Consider the following 20,607-nt stretch of genomic DNA (forward strand, 5'->3'; position numbering starts at 1 on the left):
CCAACTACAGGAAAAGATACGTGGCAAGGAAAAAGGTCATCTTTCTTCAGGACAACACTCCGCCGCACACAAATGTTATTGCTGTGGCAAAACTTCATGAACTGGGGTACGAATTGTTGCCACATCTACCTTATTCACCTGATTTGGCACCATCAGATTTTCACCTATTCCCCAAGTTGAAAATTTTCCTCGGTGGATGGAGATTTTCTACAAGGGAAGAACTGACAGCCAAATTGGAGAGGTATTTTGCATGCTTGGAGGAATCTCATTTTCGAGATGTGATCAAGGCATTGGAACATCACTGGACCAAATGCATTAGTCTACACGGAAACTATGTTGAAAAATAAAAGCAGTTCCACCGAGGTAAGATACTTAATTCAAGTACATTCCGAGACTTTTTCAAAGCACCTACGTATGCAGCACCAGAGATAGTCTCCTTACCAATGTAATATTTATACACACAAACACATTCCAAGTTGTTAAATTCATCTCTAAACACAGAGAATATAAAAATACAGTGTACAAACTATCATCTCTATAATGAGCAGGGACAAGAGCAAGCAGTTTTTTACACAATGGGAAACCTTTTCTTCCAAAACAATGAACTAGGAATTTAATGGGCTTAAAAGGTTGCTTTAAGTCTAAATTACTCTAAGATCAAATCCAGGGAAAGTGTTGAGGAAAATTTCCAGGGTATTTACTTCACTGCACAAACTTCTACTCCCACTGCATAGATGATGTGACTGTATTACTCCGGATTGAGTTTTGGTACTCATCCTCACCAGAAGCTAGTAGTAAAATTTTACCCTGTTCCTTATCTTTATGGTCCATGACAGCCATCTCAGTCACGTAAGTTCTGTCCTTCGCCGTTAATCACATATTTATCAGCCTTAATAATGTACTTGTCACGAAAATGAACATCACACACAGAACTATGCAGTGAGATTTCTGTCCTTCCCGAAACAGCATTTGTCCTCTTCAAAAACATGCTTGTTTTTCAAGGGTCATATAAAGGAATGTCTTACCTCATTGTAGCTCTTGTAACTCGATGTACTCACCAAATATAGAAACCCATTGAAATGCTGTGCCAACTAACAATGAAAGAGCAAACTACACAAAGTAATGCACAGTACTTAATCATGGTGGTGGTGATTACTGTTTTAAGAGGAAGTACAACTATATTCTCTACATAACACTAATCAGAGAGAAAGAATGGAAGGGGTCCAACACTTCAAAAAATGAAGCTATCGGCCAAAGAAAGACGAGGGCCACGAAGGGTGTCAAAATGAAACACTCCCTAGGCCTTGAGTGCTCTAATACCATCAGAGTTGGAAAAGAACACGAGTTGACCAAGGGAGGTTGGATAGGATAGATTAAAGTGAGGAGCATGGCACAAGTAAGTAGAAGCAATGCCTAGATTCAGCTAAGGGCGCGTAGCCACCAATCTATGCTCCAAAGTCCAGAATCCTGTCTCTTCTGACAGGCAGGGGCTACTGTGGGTGTTATTCTACCACAGGGGGTACTTAATCATGGCCATATCATCTCAGCCTATTTGTCTCTATTCCATCCTGTAGTTTCTCCATTTCCTACCTGTACCATTTCTCCATGTTCCTTTATATACAATCCTTTCTTGTTTGTTGTTGCTGCATGCTTCAAAGAAACTTCATTTTAATTCTCTGTACTCTGCTTTCCTCTCTGGCAGCTGAAATCTATGTTTCTGCTTCATATCTCAGAACTAGGAGAAAATAGGTCTTTGTACCGGGTCATTGCTCACTAGGTCTCTCACGCTCTGATGGAATCTTCTTGCAAGTTGTACCCTGTTGCCGACCACATTAGTTATTATTCCATCCTGATATTTGAAATTCTTAACCACTTCAATGGCTTACTATGCCATTTTATCGATCCTCTTCCTCGTCATCACCATTGTTTTGCCCTTGTCGTTGGGAAGACTGCACAGCGTATATAACTGAACTCCCTGAGAGAGCCAATGGGAGGTCTGACATGAGAGCCAGTGGATCCCCAGTGGAGGTAATGCCACATAAATCCACATTACAGTAGCATCTTTTTTTCTTTTACAATTGGCTTTACGTTGCTTTATGGTGACAAGGCTACGAGTAGGAAGCAAGTGGTGTGTTCAACGATGTATTGCCAATGAATATGCTTTTCATTTAAAAAATTTATGACTTTTTCTATATCCAGTTGTTGCCATAATATTTGAAGTTCTCTGTCTTTTTATTTTTGTCAAAGGTTTGAGCACTGTCGGATCAAATTGTTCGACATAGTCCTCTTCATGCGATACATCGTTGTAAGTTAAAAGAGGATATAAAATGATTCAACCTTTCAATACTATTAAAATAAGAAATGTAAGTTTACATTCCTATTTAATTAAAATTGGTAGGAACCAGTTTAGACCAGTATTCTTGGTCATCATCAGCCGATCACAAGTAAGTGTAAAACAATGCACAGATAAATAAAGTGCAAAGTTAAAATAATTCTGTTAGTTGCTGTTAGTGAAGCACTAAAATCTTCAGGGAGCACTGTGCATTAAAGTTTAGTCAAACACAAAGAAGAAGCACAGGTGAAAATGTGAAGTTAAGATGAAACCGTCAGATGCAGTTATCGAAGCACTCTAACAGACTATGTTAGTTGAGTTTTCAATTTTAACATCGTTATAAGGTGTAAATTAACTTCTCCATGCTCTATCTGTCATAAGCTCCATTTGAAGAGCGTGAGTGACAGCACACGTAAACAACGCATTGTATCTCTTTCATGACATTCCTCCATTCTTAGAATATAATGGACCTGCAAAATCCACCCCATTGGTTTTGAATGGTCCGCTGGGTGTTAGGGGTTCTGCATGAAGTGGGGGCTTCAATCCTGGACTTGCAGCTTTCAACTTTTTGCATGGTAAACATTGTCCAATGATTTTCTTTATAATCTCTCATCATTGAAGTATCCTAAAGTCCATTCTCAAAATGAATGTCCCCACATGAACTGGTTCTTATGTTCTTCTATTAATAGCTTTACAAAATAACAGTCACCATTTAAAACAATGGCATGTTTTTCCATTTCCTTTCAGATTAGCAAATTGTAAAATCCAGCAACTCGTAAAACACCTTCTTATAGAAATGGAGAAAACTGTTAGAGTTTTGATTGCTTGGGCAGTTTTGAATTCTTCTGGAGTACTTCTGTTTCCTCCAAAAATTATTCTCTCCATTACTGTTTGATCCAGAGATGTTTGGCATCTTGAATTTCTTCCAACTGCATGGGAAAGTATTATTTTCTGTTCCTTTTCTGTTTTTGATGTTTCACTGGCTTCGGCCAATACTCTTGTGATTTATTGATTCAAACTGGGCCATGCCACCATATGTTGCATTCACGAAGTTGTGCTGTTGTTAAGCCTCATGTGTTATGATAAGCAGGGTTTTCTTTGCCTGAATATTGTCGCCACTGCGGTTTATGCTGTTCGAGACAAACACTTTACATTCCGAAGTTTTCCCTTTTATTCAATGTACTGGGTAGAAAAATTGTTGAATCTGTCCAGAAGTAGATGCAGTGTATTTTCAAATATATACTACTGTCCAAAAGTTAAGCGTAAGTTACGAGTAAGCAGGGCAACAGGAAATAGACCGCAAATCGCATGACATATGCACCTACCAACCTTACAAGTTCACTCTGTATAGGAAAGGAATATTCCCTGCTTCGACTAGCGGTGTAACTGCAAGGTAAACATAGCCGGTGCCTGCGCCCCATATTCCCTCAGTCGTGTTTGCCCTGTTATAGTGTGCAGAGTGTAGCCTCGTGGTGAACGTGACAACGATGCCATTTGGACCCCGTTTTTCAGGGTAGAATACTCGGCCGCCTGGAAGCAGGCCAGACACAGACCGAAGTAGCCGTATCCTTGAATGTGCAACAAAGTGTCATTTCCAGGCTTTGGAGACGATTTTGAGACACAGGAGACATTAGTCGTAGGCCAGTACCAGGTCGACCAAGGGTAACCAACCCACAGCGGGACTGATATCTGGCCTTAACCGTCCAACGAAATGGGAGTGCAGGGGCCTATTCCACAAAAGTATGGTCTTGTACATTACAAGTAAATTCTCTAGTAACTAGTACAAATACCAGAGTTTCTGTTCCACAAAAGAATTTTCTACAGTTGTACTTTACTACTCCATACTTACAAATTACCAGTGAATTTTTATAGGTATGTTCCACAAAAGTACTAGTACTTGTAATTTACTAGTGAATTGAGAACAGTGAAAGGACAATAATATATAAATGTACTAGTGCTATTTAAATATACTTATTTCAGATACATTTTGATAAATATGTGGTCTAGCAAAAGTGATAGTGATGGTAATGAAAATGAAAACTACCGTCTGTATAGGGAAAGAATAAACTTCCAGTTTAACACTATTTGAATACAATGAGAGTTTTAGGTTAAGCACAATACAAGTGGAAGAACTTTTGATATTTATCATAGGTTGAAACATCCTACAAACAGAAATAAATCTCTCTCTACTAAACAACAGTTAGGCCTACTAACAACACTGCTTTGGCTAGGAAATTATGGTCAGTACCATGGTATTGTACATATGCATGGGATGGTAAAATCTTCGGTCTGTAGGTCAATACATTCTGTGGTAGCTGCAATAAATTATATAAAATTTCCTCAAATTGTTCCTTGACCTGAAAATACTGAACAAACATGTTCCAAGAAGGACATTCCCGGAATCATTAATTCCAAGTAATTCCAATCATTAATCCAACTTTTCCCCTCAAAAGCTCCATGAGCTTTTCCAAATCAAATATTTCCATCCAACCCTTTATTTTGTCTTGTTTTTTCAGACTCTCGCTGAATGCACCGAAATGAATATCTTTCCTTCTTTCTATTTCCTTCAAAATGAATAATTTCCTTTCCTTGACACCATTTTAACAATTCATGCGAAGTGTGCAATTTTGTAACAATTAATTTTGGCGGCCGAATGTCGTCATTAGCGGCATCCGATTCCAAATGACAGACCAAGGTGGGTATGTCAGACTATCGTGGAACATATGCGAGGATCGCGGAAGAACAGAATGGGTGATAATAACGGAGTAATTTCCTATCATCAAAGAAATAAACCGAAAAATAACATTGTAGCATTGAGAAATTCACAGAAATATTAACTTAAAATACGATATTAAGATTAATGAGGCAAGCCTAACCTAATTCAACGAATGGAATATGAAGATAAACAGCTGATTCATGCTATGACGTAGTATGTTGATTGATACGTTGTCACTTGTAAAACTTGTAACAATTCACTAGTAATGTACAAGAGACTATCAATCTTTTGTGGAACAGAAATGTACAACTCCATACATTACAAGAACTCACACTAGTAACTTGTAATGTACAAGACCATACTTTTGTGGAATAGGCCCCAGCTGCAAGACAATTGTCGGCGGAGCTTGCAGCCGTCTTAGGGGTTGCCGTTTCCTGGCAAACAGCGTGCCGGAGGCTCAGAACAGCAGGGCTGTTTGCCCGACGTCCAGCGGTGTGTGTCCTGCTCACTCCAGCACAGAGACTGTGGAGCCGTCAACATCGAAACTGGACCATGAATGAATGGAAGCATGTGCTCTTCACAGATGAAGAACAGTTTGCAGAACGATTCCAGTCGCACATTAATCTGGAGAGAACTGGGCAGCCAATACAACCACAGGAACATCGTGGAATGGGACCAGTATGGTGGTGGTGGCGTCATGGTGTGGGGCGGCATCATGTTGAATGCTATAATTCTCATATTTTGGTCCGTATTGAAATGTACAATAGGTGGAATAATTAAACTTTATTATTTATTTGACTTCATCATGTTGAATGGCCGTACTGACCTACACATCTTCATGGGTGGTTCGAGGAACACTGTTAATGCTCGGAGATACAGGGATGAGGTACTGAGACCACATGTTCGACTCTTCAGAGGTGCGGTTGGTCCAGACTTCCTCTTAATGGACGATAATGCCCGACCGCACCGAGCTGCTCTGGTGGATGAATTTCTGGCTTGGGAAGACATTAATCACATGGACTGGCCAGCGAGGTCTGCGGATCTGAATCCTACAGAACATGCCTGGGATGCATTGGGGAGCCTCACCACGCCCCCTCCAAGACCATGGGATCGACTGCCACAAGAGCTCTTGGACCATCTGATAGAGAGCATGCCACATTGCTGCAAAGCATCTGTGGCCGTCAGGGGTAACCATACACCATATTAACAGCATATTTTGTTGTGGAAGACATTGCCAAGTTTTGTTAGTTGTTGTCTAAGGTGTGCCTTAGCTATCAGAACCTTTCTGACATCGTTTTCTTGGACAAGTTGTGTGACATATGGTGTGTGAGTCAGATTCCGTTTGTTCAGCAATCCGCCTGACATTCCTATTAGGTGGTATGGCCTCATTTAGTGATCATGCTTAACTTTTGGACACTAGTGTAGTTTGCGTCACACATATTCCAGAAGACGAACTGCAATGATGGCTCCCACGAGTTCCAGTCGTTGCAAAGAGATTATCCGAACCAGGGCAAGTCGATGATTTATTCAATCCTGACTTCTTCATTCAGGAATGTCTTAATGTAAACTGCTGCACCATATATTTGTTCACTTGCATCACAGAAAACATGTAATACTCTCATCTGTTCTGGCTTGATCCAAGATCATGGGATTCTTATCATGTGTATGCTTTTTAAATTTTCTCACCCCTGGTTCCACTTCCGAGTAAGATCTTGTTACAAGAGTTCATCCCAGTCAGATTTCTTAGCCAAGTTTCTTGAAAAATAATCTTTCCTGAAATTGTAACTGGTGACAGAAGGCCTAATAGATCGTGAAATCTTGTTGCAATATCAGCACATTTTATACAGGGTTATTCACCCAAGATGTTACGCAGAAATAACATCTAAACCATTAAAGATATCGATATTCTGTTTTCATATTCATAAATGATACCCAGGGGCTTGTAAAAATAATGTGCTACTTATTCTCACAGGGTGATTAATAACCAATATATTGATACTAACTCCATAATTTTAAATAGAACAGCATGAATACATACAGCTGGCCTAAGCGTTCAACTGCGTACAAGTTCAAACATGTAAGTATTTTCAAAATTGGACAGTTACTTTTTGAGATATCAATAAAAACGGCATTTGGCCTTTTGTATGCCGCATAAGACAGCGTGCAGTCGGCCAAGGACGTATTGGCATGCAAGCTGTTTCCATCATATGTGTACGATATGCTTACATGCCTGATATCCATTCTGTGGCTGGAATCACACCCAGGAAACTGCTTGCGTGTCAAAATGTCCTTGCCCGACTGCATACTGTCTGATGTGGCATGCAAAATTTTGCACCGACACAGATAGGTCTTATGGCGACGATAGGATAGGAAAGGCCTAGGAGTGGGAAGGAAGTGGCTGTGGCCTTAATTAAGGTACAGCCCCAGCACTTGCCTGGTGTGAAAATGGGAAACCATGGAAAACCAGGGCTGCCAACAGTGGGGTTCACAGCTGAGCACCCTAAACCAAGTGTAAATAATGACTGTTACATCTACGAGAAATACACTGAATTAATTTGATCTTCAGTATTACGTTATTATGGCAGTTAACTTGGTATGATACTGGACGAACCTGGAGATGTGCCTTCAGTTAATAATGTTTGTGATGTTTATTCAATATAAACACTCAACTGTCAACTGTATAGCCATTTCAGAATGTACTAATCGAGACCTTACCTCCGTTATTGTCAGGTTTCCCGTTTCGTTAACGTTGATGCTTCATGCTGTTGTTTACTGGTACAGCTGAATATCTCCCCACGTCTCCATTTCTGGCTCTTCTGTATGTGAGTTTCAGCACCATATATTACTGTTTGTTATACTCTAACATGATATCTTGTATAACCACTGATTTATTGACACTATTTACATGTTTAGCACATTCCTAACAACATTACACTATCATCTTTATATCTCAGTGGTTACTTGAACTCCCTCACCTAGCGGTGATGACATTTATCAGGTCATTCTCCACAAGTGGTGTAGGTGGGACTCCTTTCTTTGCCAGTGGATCAGCTCAGTCCTACATGAGAGATAACCACTGGAACAATATCATCTTTCCTGCTTATTTTACTGTCTGAGTTACAGGTTGATTGTTTTTGAATTGCAGCTTTGTAATGTACTTCTTGAAGGCCAATGATCTGAACTGCCATAACCAACCCCCACTACCACCATAAAAACTGGTTGTGTTGTTTCCAACTGAAATGTAATGAGAGAATACTTCCTGTTCCATAAGTGATCAAACAATGTAAATCCTCAAGTATTCAGTTTGATAGCTTTTTGTGTTAGTTATAATTCTACTATTTAAGCCCCCCTCTGACACCTGTACCACTGAAAGAATAGTTCTACCAAGCGAGTTGGCTGTGCAGTTAGGAGTGCACAGCTGTGAGCTTGCATTTGGGAAATAGTGAGTTTGAACCCCACTGTTGGCAGCCCGGAAGGTGATTTTCCATGGTTTCCCCATTTTCATACCAGGCAAATACTGGGGCTGTACCTTAATTAAGGCTATGGCTGCTTCCTTCCCACTCCTAGCCTTTCCTATCCGATCATTGCCATAAGAGCAACTTGTAACAAAGAATAGTTCTTTGCGGATTCCTGCTCCATAAGAGATCCATCAGTGTAAATCCTCAAGTCTCTTCATACTTCCCAGTGTTGACTAATTTAATGAAACACGTATAACATTATTACATCTGTAAAAGAAACACACAATAATAAACATGTTTCCTTCTATAAGAACATCCTCAGTTTTATCAAATCCCTTTAAACCAATATTGTTTACGTTGTGTAAACTTGTCAGTGATCATGAACAGGTAATGTTATGAACAAGTGAGATAGTGGTAATTACTGTTTTAAGAGGAAGTACAGCTGGGCAACCATCCTCTATTAATTATTATTATTATTATTATTATTATTATTATTATTATTATTATTATTATTAACAACTTCATTGGCCATATTGGACCACTTGAGTCATTCCACGTTCACTTCCTCCTTGATGATTACTGTTTGGTTCTGGTGACCTGCCCAGTACTTTTTCAAAGTTCCAATCGTAATTTTCTCAATTAGTCTGAAATTGCTATAGCCATTCTATGTGTCATGTTTGATGTAAATTTCTGAGTCTCAAGAAGGGTGTTAATTTTTTTTTTCTCTGCACCTCTATTAATACGAAACAGAGGGGGGAAAAAAGAAATCACTTTTCCCTTTGCAAAAGCAAATGATCATAAATATGTCTCCCAGCCATGGCCATCTTCAACGACTGCTAATTTCAGATGGCAACCAGCCATAAGACATAGCCTGCACGGTTGCTAGGTAACACTTCCGTCAAACATTTTGTTGCGTCACGTCTATCACAAATTTTCGGACGACCCCCAGCCATAAGATATACTTATGTCAAAATGGAAGGGATCTGACACTTTGTAAAATGAAGGTATTACCCAGAGAAAGACAAGGGCCATGAAACACATGTAAATGAAAAATTCCGTAGGCCTCGCAGCCTAATGCTCTTGGGATTGGAAAAGAACAAGAGTTGACCAAGGGATGTTAGATGGGATAATCGAAAGTGGGGAGTCTGCAGCTAAGAGCCCTACGCTCCGTAGGGTCCCTTTTAGTCACCTCTTATGACACGCATTCCATGCCATTTTCTTTTCCTTCACTTTAATCTTTAGGCTATCATTCCACCAATGTGTCTCTTTGTCTTTTACATTTCCTGATGTTCTTACCACATACCTTTTCTGCACATCCAACCAGTGCTTCCTTAAATCTTTTCCATTCATCTTCAACATTTCCCATCTCCGTCCTGGGTACCAAGGGTATTATTTCCCTTTGAAATTCTTCTTATATGCTTTTCCATACTTTAAGTCTTTCCTCTCTTCTTAATGGGGGTTCATCAATCTTTCCCACTTTCAGTTTTCCTATCACAACTCTATGATCTCCACCAAAGGCTTCTTCAGGCATGGCTGTAACATCTAAAAGGTTCTTTCAGTGTTCTTTCTCTATGATTATATAATCAATCATGGTCTTTGTTCACCTGTCTCCCCAACCAGACCTTGTAATCTTCTAACTGTTCTTCCTAAACCAGGTGTTTCCAACAATCATTTGGTTCCTCATGCAAAAATCCACCAACAAGTTGACTTCTGGATGTACATTTCCATATTCTAAGGGCCCTACATCATCTTCCTTTTCTTGTCTTTCCATTCCAACTTGTGCATTTAGATCTCCCATCAATAGCACTTCCTTATCTTCTATCTGTCTCTCCAGTTCCTCTAAAAAGTCCTCTAGATGTTCATCTACATACAACCCGTTTGTGGGGCATACAACTGAAATAGATCCTTCATGCCATTTCCAAACTGGAGTCTCATCACCATCATCCTATCACTGACGCATTTTATAGAATCCACATATTCTTGGATTTCTTTTCTAAGTATGAAAGTATGATGGCCACTCCGTTTTTTGCTTCAGGTCCTCCACTGTAATACAGCCTGTATCCTTCTTTCGGAGGAATCTCTCCCGTACTCCTCTTTTTGGATTCACACAGTCTAAGTATGGCCATATCTTTTTCTTTCATGAAGTCAACAAGTTCTGTCTTTCCCGTCAGTGTCAGGACATTTACTGTTGCAATGCTGATGTAGTTTGGTGCTGGTTGCCCACTTCTCACGGTTCCCTCAGCAACCAAAGAGCTGAGCGTCGCTTTTAGCAGGGGATGCCCTAAACTTTTCCGAGGCTCCATATCTGCTTTATCCATATAGGCTATTGTTACGATGGGCTCGCCACACCCAAGGGCATTTTATACCTACTGCCGGGTTCAAAGTTAGGCCGCACCTAACATAGAGACAGATGCCTTTCGCAGCCGCTCCTCTGGACTACAGATGCTACGGGTTTGCCCCTTCCACCCTCTCCACCGTGTCAAAGTTCATCTTCTCCGCTGTAGATGCCATTGCGGACTTCACCCATAACCCAGGGCAAGGGCCCTCCATATTTATGACCCCTGGAGAGAGGGTGTCAAAGTATTTTAAAGCCCCCAGGAATTGGGCTACCTGCTGGTCCGCTGGTTGTATTGGGTACTTCAACCAGCCATACATACTGTAGGGCCCCCTATCCGCCACCTGGGAATGCGCTCCGTAGAGGTCATGTTCCCCTGGTTACTTTTGGAAGTTAACCTCACCCACAAAGGCTGAGGTTTGGTAACTTCTAATTTTGTTTTATAAGAGCCTATAAGACAAGGCTGCAGTTTGTGTCCTCTTCTTTTCAGTGTTCATATAAAACAGGCAGTAAAGGAAATCAAACAGGAATGTGGAAAGGGAATCACAATCCAAGGAGATGAAATCAAAACTCTGAGATTTGCCAATTTTTAAATTTTTTTAATTGGCTTTATGTCGCACCGACACAGACAGGTCTTGTGGCGATGATCGATGATGAGATAGGAAAGGGCTAGGAGTGGGAAGGTAGCGGTCGTGGCTTTAATTAAGGTACAGACGCAGCATTTGCCTGGTATGAAAATGGGAAACCATGGAAAACCATCTTCAGGGGTGCCAACAGTGGGGCTCGAACCCACTATCTCCCGGATGCAAGCTCACAGCTGCGCGCCTCTAACCTCATGGCCAACTTGCCCGGTCCAATGATATTTTATATGAGACGGCAGAAGATCTGGAGAAATTGCTGAAGGGTACGGACACAGTCTTGGAAAAGGAGCAAAAGTATGGCCTCCAGAGAGGCCTGGTGCAGTTCTTTTTCTAGTAGGCATGTCTGTGAGGATGGACCTCTACCTAAGGAACTCGAGAAAAGTTGCATTAAATTGTACTCACAATCCTTACATGTTTAAAAGAATTAAAAAATGTACTGTATGTTAACCAATCATCATCATCATCATTTTACAGTTCCAGTTTCCCGGGTACTGTTGGTGAACCCCTTCCATTCTGTCTTATTGAGATACGTTCTGTTGTTAATGACGTCCTCCACTGTCCTTACCCAATCTGCAATGTCCATCTTTACGATGTCCATCCAGTGGGTTCTTGGTCTTCCCATCATCTGTTTCCCTGCCATATGTCTTTCCAAGTTAACATATGCTGTCCTTGTTGGCTCTATCCTCATTTCATGCCCACGTTAACCAATACTAAATAATATTGCACACATGCATGCACATGCACACATACACACACACAATATAAGTACACATATTACACAACTATTGCCTTCATATACAAGTCCTTTGTCATTCACACACTGAGCTGTACAGTGCACATGTCAATCTGGTAGCTGTCTCTCACACTGACTGGTAAGGAATTCCAAAGTCTGGAACCACAGGTATTTCCTAAATTTATGTTATACTGAATTAGTTTCAACAGACTGAAGAACCTCACAGTTATAAATAAAATAAGTCAAAAACTGAGGAAAAATGGCTCCCATTATAACAAAAAAAAAAAATTTGTTACAACTACTGTAACTATTGTCCCCCCTCACTTATTAGTAGAGCTAGGATTTTAGGTGCAAAATGTGGGTCGAAAAGGTGCAAAAAAAGGTGAAAATTTAAAATGTAAATATACATTACAAACTGTACCAAAACCTTAACATTATATATTAAGACACAAATTCACACTAGTATTTAAAAGGCTTTAAAAAACAGTCCCAAAGCACAATAAATTATTTATTTATTTATTTATTTATTTATTTATTTATTTATTTATAATTTGCTTTTATGTCACACCGGCACAGATAGGTCCTAATGGCGATGATGGGAAAAGAAGGGGCGAGGAGCGTGAAGGAAGCAAACATGGCCTTATTTAAAGAACAACCCCAGCGTTTGACAGATGTGAAAATGAGATATCACAGAAAACCTTCTTCAAGGCTGTCGAAATCACTATCTCCTGAATGCAAGCTGACAGCTACCTGTGGACTCAAACCGCACAGCCTCTTCCTTGGTCACATTGTTATTAAAGTCACTCATACAGAAACTCTTACGTTTTCTTTTTTTTTTTCAGTGTAGCTTCACCCAGGGTGCGAAATCAGAAAGAAATGATGGTGGGGGGGGGGAAGGGAAATAGGGATTAAATACTAGTGTTTATTTCAGGCAGTATCCGGCAGGGTAGGTTGTATAAAATTCCCCTGTAAATTACCCCGTCCCTCAGAAAAATGTAAATTTTAGATCTTATTGTTTGAATTCTGTTGTTATAACAAGAATGATAAACATTAGGAAGTTATTCCAATCAGCTGAGAAGTTTATGAGAGACTGTCCCTTTCTTAAGAAAAGCCAGACAAGGTGCAATTTGTCCAGATTTATTGCTTTATTATCGGAACCTTCCTCTACTAGGGCTATGTGCTGAATGAAATTTTTTTGTTAGTTTGTACACACCGTAAGAGAACATTGTCCTATTGGAAACATACCCTCTCCAAGAAGTACAGGAGTTGTGTAAGCTCGAGCTACTTAGAGCAACGACAAGGGAGGAGAGCTTCAAGTAAGTTACAATGCCCGGGTTTCAGATGGACTTGCCAGAGTAATAGGCTGCAGGTGCGGAGTTGCCACTGCTACGTTGTTTCATTGCTCAAGGTCTGGCAGACACTTGAATTATAGCTGATGTTTTAAAGAATGCAGAGTAAAAATCACTCATTTCAGCAATAAATTATATGTGTTCTATATTACCCTCATTATTTTATAATGAAATAATCCCCCCCAGGCATTTTTAGTGGGGGGGGGGGGGAACCTTGGAGGTAAAATCATCGGTGGGGGGAAATCCCTCTCTTCCCCTCCCCCAACAATTTTGCACCCTGACTGCACCTCCATTCACTAAGTAAGTACTTGTATATTGAAAAGGAATGTCTGTGAAATGGTGGGCACTGTCATTTATGTGTTCGCAGATTGAAAGGATTGAAAGTATATGAACAGAATTTAAACTTCTTTTTTTTTTACATTTCTTAACCCTTCGAGGGTCAGATTTTTGAAGCACTGACATACTCCACAATTTAGGTTTTTGCACTCTTATAAATAAACCCCATTATAAATTAATGTTGAGGCACATAATACATTATACTTTTAAAACTGGCTGCCATACATTAAAAAAAGTGAAAAATCACAAAATCACACAATCTTCGTGATCAATAATGTCTTTTGCATCCTATTTCACAAAATGTGGTAGTGGACACAGGTGTTATAACAATCTTTGCACTAATATATGGTTCTTTGGTTCTCCTTTTGGGATGATTTTGTCATTTTGAGGTAGGGAGCTGTCATCATTGAAATGAAAGAATTGTAGAATTGATTTATAATGATTACAAAGCATGAGCCAAGAAAATATAGGAGTGTGGATGAATGGATCAGTAGACCGGTATCCTTATACTTCTATGGTATGTTTGTGTACATGACCCTCAGAATAATTCCTAAATCAACACAGTCCTTTCACAATTACATCAGTTCATTTTTGTACTCAGGTTGGGAGAGGAGTTTCACAGATAATGATTTTCAATGAAATGTGCACGATACAAGTTTTGTGCCTCTCTGCAGATCATGGTTGTAATTCTTCTTAGTCACTATCATTTATTCCTTCACCCTCGATTATGATATTTTCAGGAAGGAGGTCATCATAAACTTCTTCATCTGTATGGGAAAAATCAGAATCCTCACTCATCAGAATTTCGAACATTTTCTCACTATCTGGTACTACTTCAGCACGACTGTGAGTGGGCATGTTCATCAGCTAGCAGTCAATTCCCGTAAGCCGTAGACATTTGCATACAAAAACTAAATTTATGGAACTTCCCATGAGGATACGAACAAGCGCAAGCTTCAGTAATGTAGGCAATAGATGGCAGATAGCGTATGTTTATGAATCATTGCTTAAAAACATAGAGAAGCAAAGATATGACACTCAAGAAGTTCCACATGCAATATACTACATCGTAACTGCTGTGGCATTTCCTGTGTGACCCACATTGGGTTAATAATTTTTGTCAATTCATCAATTCATAATCATTTTTTTTTAATGTGATCTGATAGAATCTGATGATGTTCTATCAAGAACAAAACATGTCATTCTGCTTTTTAATTAATGGTATCTTTTTCAGGTATTTCCCAAATTTATGTTATACGGAATTAGTTTCAACAGGCGGAAAAACCTCACAGTTATAAATTAAATAAGTAAAAAATTAAGGAAAAACGGCTTCAGTTATAACAAAAAAGACAAGGAAAAACATTTTGTTAAAGCTACTGTAGCTGTTGTCTCCCTCACTGATTAGTAGAGTTAGGATTTAAGGTGCAAATTTAAAATGTAAATATTCAATAAAAACTGTACCAAAACCATAACGTTATATATTAAGACAAATATTCACACAGGTATTTAAAAGGCTCTTAAAAACAATGCCAAAGCGCAATTAAATTATTTATTTATTTATTATTATTTAGGATCATTTCAACCTCCTATGGGTTATGATTACACAGCTTTCTTGACTGTTAATGTTCTTTCTTATTACACCAATACTCCTTCATTCTCTAGCTCGCTTTTGCTCGTTCCTCATCCGAGAACACCCTTCTTGTCCTCCTGAGTTTCTCTATCAACAGATCTCTCACCTCCGCAATTTTCCTTCTGAACACTGTTCTGTTCGTAATATCTTCCTGCTTAATGCCACTTTTTTGAAGATCCTGATGAACTTCTTTCAGCCATGGTACTTGGGTCTTTCTTCTTTCCTGGAAGATGAGGATTTTATTGGCTAGGCATTCTGGTTCTATTCTTCTCAGGTGTCCATAGAAAATCAGGTGCCTTTTTCTTATTGAGGTTGAAATGTTCTTGCATTTTTCATACAGTTCTTGATTTGATCTCAAACGGAAGGTAAACTAATTTATTTACGATTTCCTTTATGTTGCACCGACACAGATAGGTCTTATGGTGATGATGGGATAGGAAGGGGCTAGAAGTGTGAAGGAAGCGAACATGGCCTTATCTGAAGACAGGTGTGAAAATGAGAAACCACAGAAAACCATCTTCAGGTCTGTCGAACCCACTATCTCCTGACAGCTACCAATGGAGTCAAACCGCGCAGGCATTCGCTCAGTCATAATGTTATTAAAGTCGCTTGTACAGAAAAAGTTAAGTTTTCTTCAGTGAAGCTGCACCTCCGCTCACTAAGTAAGTACTTGTAAATCGAAAAGGAACGTCAGCAGATAAAAGTGGTGCATATTTTGTTTGTAGTCAGTAATACAGATCCTTGTTTGTTGCAACTCGCAAAATCCTCAATGTCAGGGTTTATGGCTAAAGCTCTACTCCAGCTTTCACTTTCCAATACCCTCCAGTGCCTCCTCCTCAACCATCAGAACTAGCCCATCGTGCATCTCTCTGAGGACACTGCTCCTCCAGTTTTGTAACGGCACTTGTCAGGAAAGAGTGACCATGTACAGTAAAATGTTCATATGCTAGTTCACCGCCCTTTGTCACATTCGGTAATGCATCTCAGAAATCACATAATCTGGTTAAAGATAAGCCTTCAAGCCAGTACCCCATGCAGTGAGAACTGAGGAAGGTAGAAGAGGAAGTAGTTATTATTGCACCTCAGAACAGACAAATCACTTTGAATATCTGCATTTTCCAAGCGTTCATTTTCTGTTTCAGCTGAATATTGGCTACAAAGGAGAATTACAAAGACACCATGCCCTAGCCAAAGTGTACTCATAACTGAAAAATTACAACAGTTTAAATTCATAATTCTGATTGGTGGGATTGCTAATTGATCAATTTGACTTCACTTTCCCCCTTTTTTTCTTCCTGTTCAAAAGCTTTCACCTAACTGTCGTGCGGTAAAGCACAAACTGATTAGTAGACCTTTTGCTTAATGGGAGTTCACTGAGGCTCAAACTAATATGAAAGCTTTCACCCAAAATAAATGAGCAAAACTAATGTGATACCACCCTGAAAACCGTAAATTCTAACAAAAGCATACAGAAAGTAGGAGATATGTCCATTTATAAGACAGTCAACAGGAGAAAAGTGGATTAAGTCACAGATGTTCAGTTTCCTTTGTTAGATTTGTATGGGAATACAACGCGGAAAAGGAGCAAAAGCATGAGGTGGGAGAGAGTGCTAAATGGTGCTGGCACTGAGAAAAAGGTGCGAACAGGTGCAACGAAAACACAGTTAAGATTGTTTATCTCAGGTTTTCCTTGTCAGACAAGTCAATTTGAATGTTTTAATAATAATAAATATTAAGATGCAGCACGTAAGATTCCTAGCTCTACTGATTAGTCAGTTATTGTACAACTGCCGCACTAATTGCCATCTGGCGGATAGAAGCAGCCCCTCGACTAATGCCAGTCGGTTACTGTTATATCTTACTGTGATCACTTTTACAGGCTTTGGAGTTTGTTGGCCATCACATTTTTTTTTCTTCCAGCTCAACAATGCTAAGAACATTCGAGGCCTAGGGAGCTCTTTTTCCCTTATTCTTCAAATGCCTGTTCCTTCAAATGTCATCTTCATTAGTAGGGGCAGATGATCATGTGATTATGTAACTTACAAAGACAATCACGACTAGAACCACCACTATCCTCACATCATGTCAGTGAAGCTCACTGTTGACGTAATGCCCTGTGGTCTCTGGAGAGGCACCCTTGGGCAACCTGCATGTCTGAGTGTGGGAAGATTTGTTAAATTGTATTTACTGATTGCATGCCGGATGTCCAAGGACATGTTTGGCTCACCTGGTGCAGGTCTATTTGACCCTATGGTCGACCAGTGTGACTGGATATGGAATGATAATGATAATGAGATGATGTAGAGAGAGGTAAAACCCAGTGTTGGCACATAGCCTACTCCTCTCAAGGGGTGTTCTCAAGGGTTAACATCCCCAATATCACCATCAACAGTGCCATATGGAATTGAATTCAGGCTTTTGTATACCATCACCTCCCCTACCCTACCAGCCAAGATTCTGATGGTGACATTTTTTTTACACCAACGGTACTCAAACCACGGTGTCAGACCATACAGACTTGACACGAGGCAAGCTTTATGAACATATGATAATGATCACATGGTAGGGAGAGGAGTCTGTTCAAGGATTAATGTCTCCATCTGACGGATAAATCACCATCAACAGCGTCATATGCCCTCACTCTATAAGAACACTGCAGAGAGGTTTGGAATTGAACCCAGACTTTTTGCAAGCAATCTAGTGATTAGAAGTTGTATACCACCACCTCTCCTATTCTGATGGTAAAAGTCTTTTCCATCACGGGACTCACACTAGCTATCACAGTGTCAGGCCTTAAAGAACTGACACCTCAACAATCATGGTCATGAGGCGGGCTTGCAGTTGATGAACTTTAAAATAAAAATCTGTGAATATTTAAATTATGATTGGGACTATCAAAAAAGCTGTCAGAATATTAAACATTTAAAATTAAATTTAAAGTAAGTTGGGTGGGGCTAGTATAATACATTCCAATTATAAAATATATACCTAGTTTCATAAAACTATGCCCAGCTATTTTCACATGATAATCTATCAATCATGCATTCATACATAGACAGAAACTGCACCTGTGGGCCTCATTGTCTTTATATGACATGAAAAGTTTTTATATCAAACAAAATGGTCCTTTTCTTCATGTGCAGACAAAACATCAATTTTATTTATAGACGAGACCGTAGCACGGGACAAGGTAATGCTCAATATTAAGTTTGACGTGGATTCTTCTGTACAAGAATTCTCTTAGTTATTGTGTCAGGAATTGTGTGTTTCTGTGGGTTTAGCAGACTGATGTATGATATTTGGCTTGGTGAGGAAAGCAATGGAAAACTGCCTTACTCCTCATTTCCCTTCAGTGATGCTAAGGCTATCAATGACAGCTGATGTAGCCTTCAGGCTCACTCACGACTCCTTCAAAATGTGTTACTTCAAACTACAATTAGAATGCAGGAAAAACCAAACCAGCTGGAACAGGACAGCACTGCAAACTTTCTCGACCTTGCCATTGTCCAAGAGATCATTGTTTGTAATAAAACAATTATGACTGAACTTTAACTCCTGAATTTATTTGAAAGAAAGGGAACCACATCCAAGTTGCCTTCTGTAAGCCTCAACAAGACTCGCTCAAATAAAACTCGTCTTTTTTCTTTACAGGGGAAGGAAATTCCCTTTCCTCTAACAGAAAGCACAGAGCTGCACTTTGAAGAAGAAAGACCTGTTCCTGAATCCACTTCAAGAGTGATTTTGGTAGACCATGGCTCTTTAATGGCACAAACAATACATTTTGATATATCTCTTTTTTGTTGTGTACTAAAAATTTAAGTGTTAGTGTGTACAGGAATTTGTAAATTTTATTTGTACTGCCTGGAGAAAAGTTATTTTTTAAAAAACAAAAAAAAGGAGATGTGTGTTGATTTCCTTGAGCAGGATGGTAACATTGGATATGGCTCTCATTCAGTCCTTTAAGAAATATGATTTTTAAAATGTCTATAAGACTCAAAATTTTATAAAAATCTCTTGTCAGCGTTTGAGATGATGGGACATAATGTTGCCCTAGCAATGTCACCATTTCCTGATCACTGGAGAAGTTCTTTAATATGATGAAATGCAAGTCTTTTCTAAACTGTTTATAGGGGCCTTCTTTGAGCTCTGTTAAATAACATGTACACAGCTCTGTTTGTGTAACGAGTCCTGAAATGTGAGTGTTTTATGCATTTTTTGGACATGTTGCATAAAGGATAGCTGAATTATAACAGTTATTTCACCAAGGAAAAATTATCTCTTTTTTCCAGACGTTATTACAGTAGTGCCGTTTTTTATGATAACTGCTTGCTATGGACTTGTTTTAAGTAAACATCATTATTATATATGTAACAATAGTTTTTGAATCTATCGAAACTAACACATAATCAAGAAAAGACTAGAAAATACCTGGGAGAGAAAACATTTTTATTAATAAAAGAATATTCTCTAGTATTTTTGTATCTTGTATTAATTTTGACACACTAAAAACCTTAAAAGATTATACATTAAATGTGTCAAAACTGAAAAGAACTTGAATATCAATTCAAGTCCACCAAGAAGAAGAAGAAAGATAGTTTGCTACATCTCCAAGTGTTCAACCCTGTATCATGAATAACTGTGTTGTGAATACACTGACTGACAGAGCAAATGCAACACCAAGAAGGAGTGGTCAGAACTTTATGCCAATTGCAGGGTAGACTGACGTCACTGAGGTATGCTCATGATGTGAAATGCGCCGCTGTGCTGCGCACGTAGCGAACGATAAATGGGACACGGCGTTGGCGAATGGCCCACTTCGTACCGTGATTTCTCAGCCGACAGTCATTGTAGAACGTGTTGTGTGCCACAGGACACGTGTATAGCTAAGAATGCCAGGCCGCCATCAACGGAGGCATTTCCAGCAGACAGACGACTTTACGAGGGGTATGGTGATCGGGCTGAGAAGGACAGGTTGGTCGCTTCGTCAAATCGCAGCCGATACCCATAGGGATGTGTCCACGGTGCAGCGCCTGTGGCGAAGATGGTTGGCGCAGGGACATGTGGCACGTGCGAGGGG

The 20,607-nt window shown here is 39.6% G+C and overlaps 1 protein-coding gene across 1 annotated transcript in view; it reads left to right on the forward strand.

The window, feature by feature from the left end:
• The window catches only part of salto, a 157,619-nt gene extending 137,808 nt beyond the window's left edge, over positions 1-19,811 (forward strand). The window contains exon 9 of the mRNA XM_068229878.1: positions 19,182-19,811. Within this exon, the coding sequence (XP_068085979.1) occupies positions 19,182-19,206 (25 nt within the window). The 3' untranslated portion in view covers positions 19,207-19,811. The remainder of the gene's footprint in view (positions 1-19,181) is intronic.
• Positions 19,812-20,607: the final 796 nt, after the last annotated feature.

This window comes from Anabrus simplex, chromosome 12, assembly GCF_040414725.1.
Source record: "Anabrus simplex isolate iqAnaSimp1 chromosome 12, ASM4041472v1, whole genome shotgun sequence".
NCBI lineage: Eukaryota > Metazoa > Arthropoda > Insecta > Orthoptera > Tettigoniidae > Anabrus > Anabrus simplex.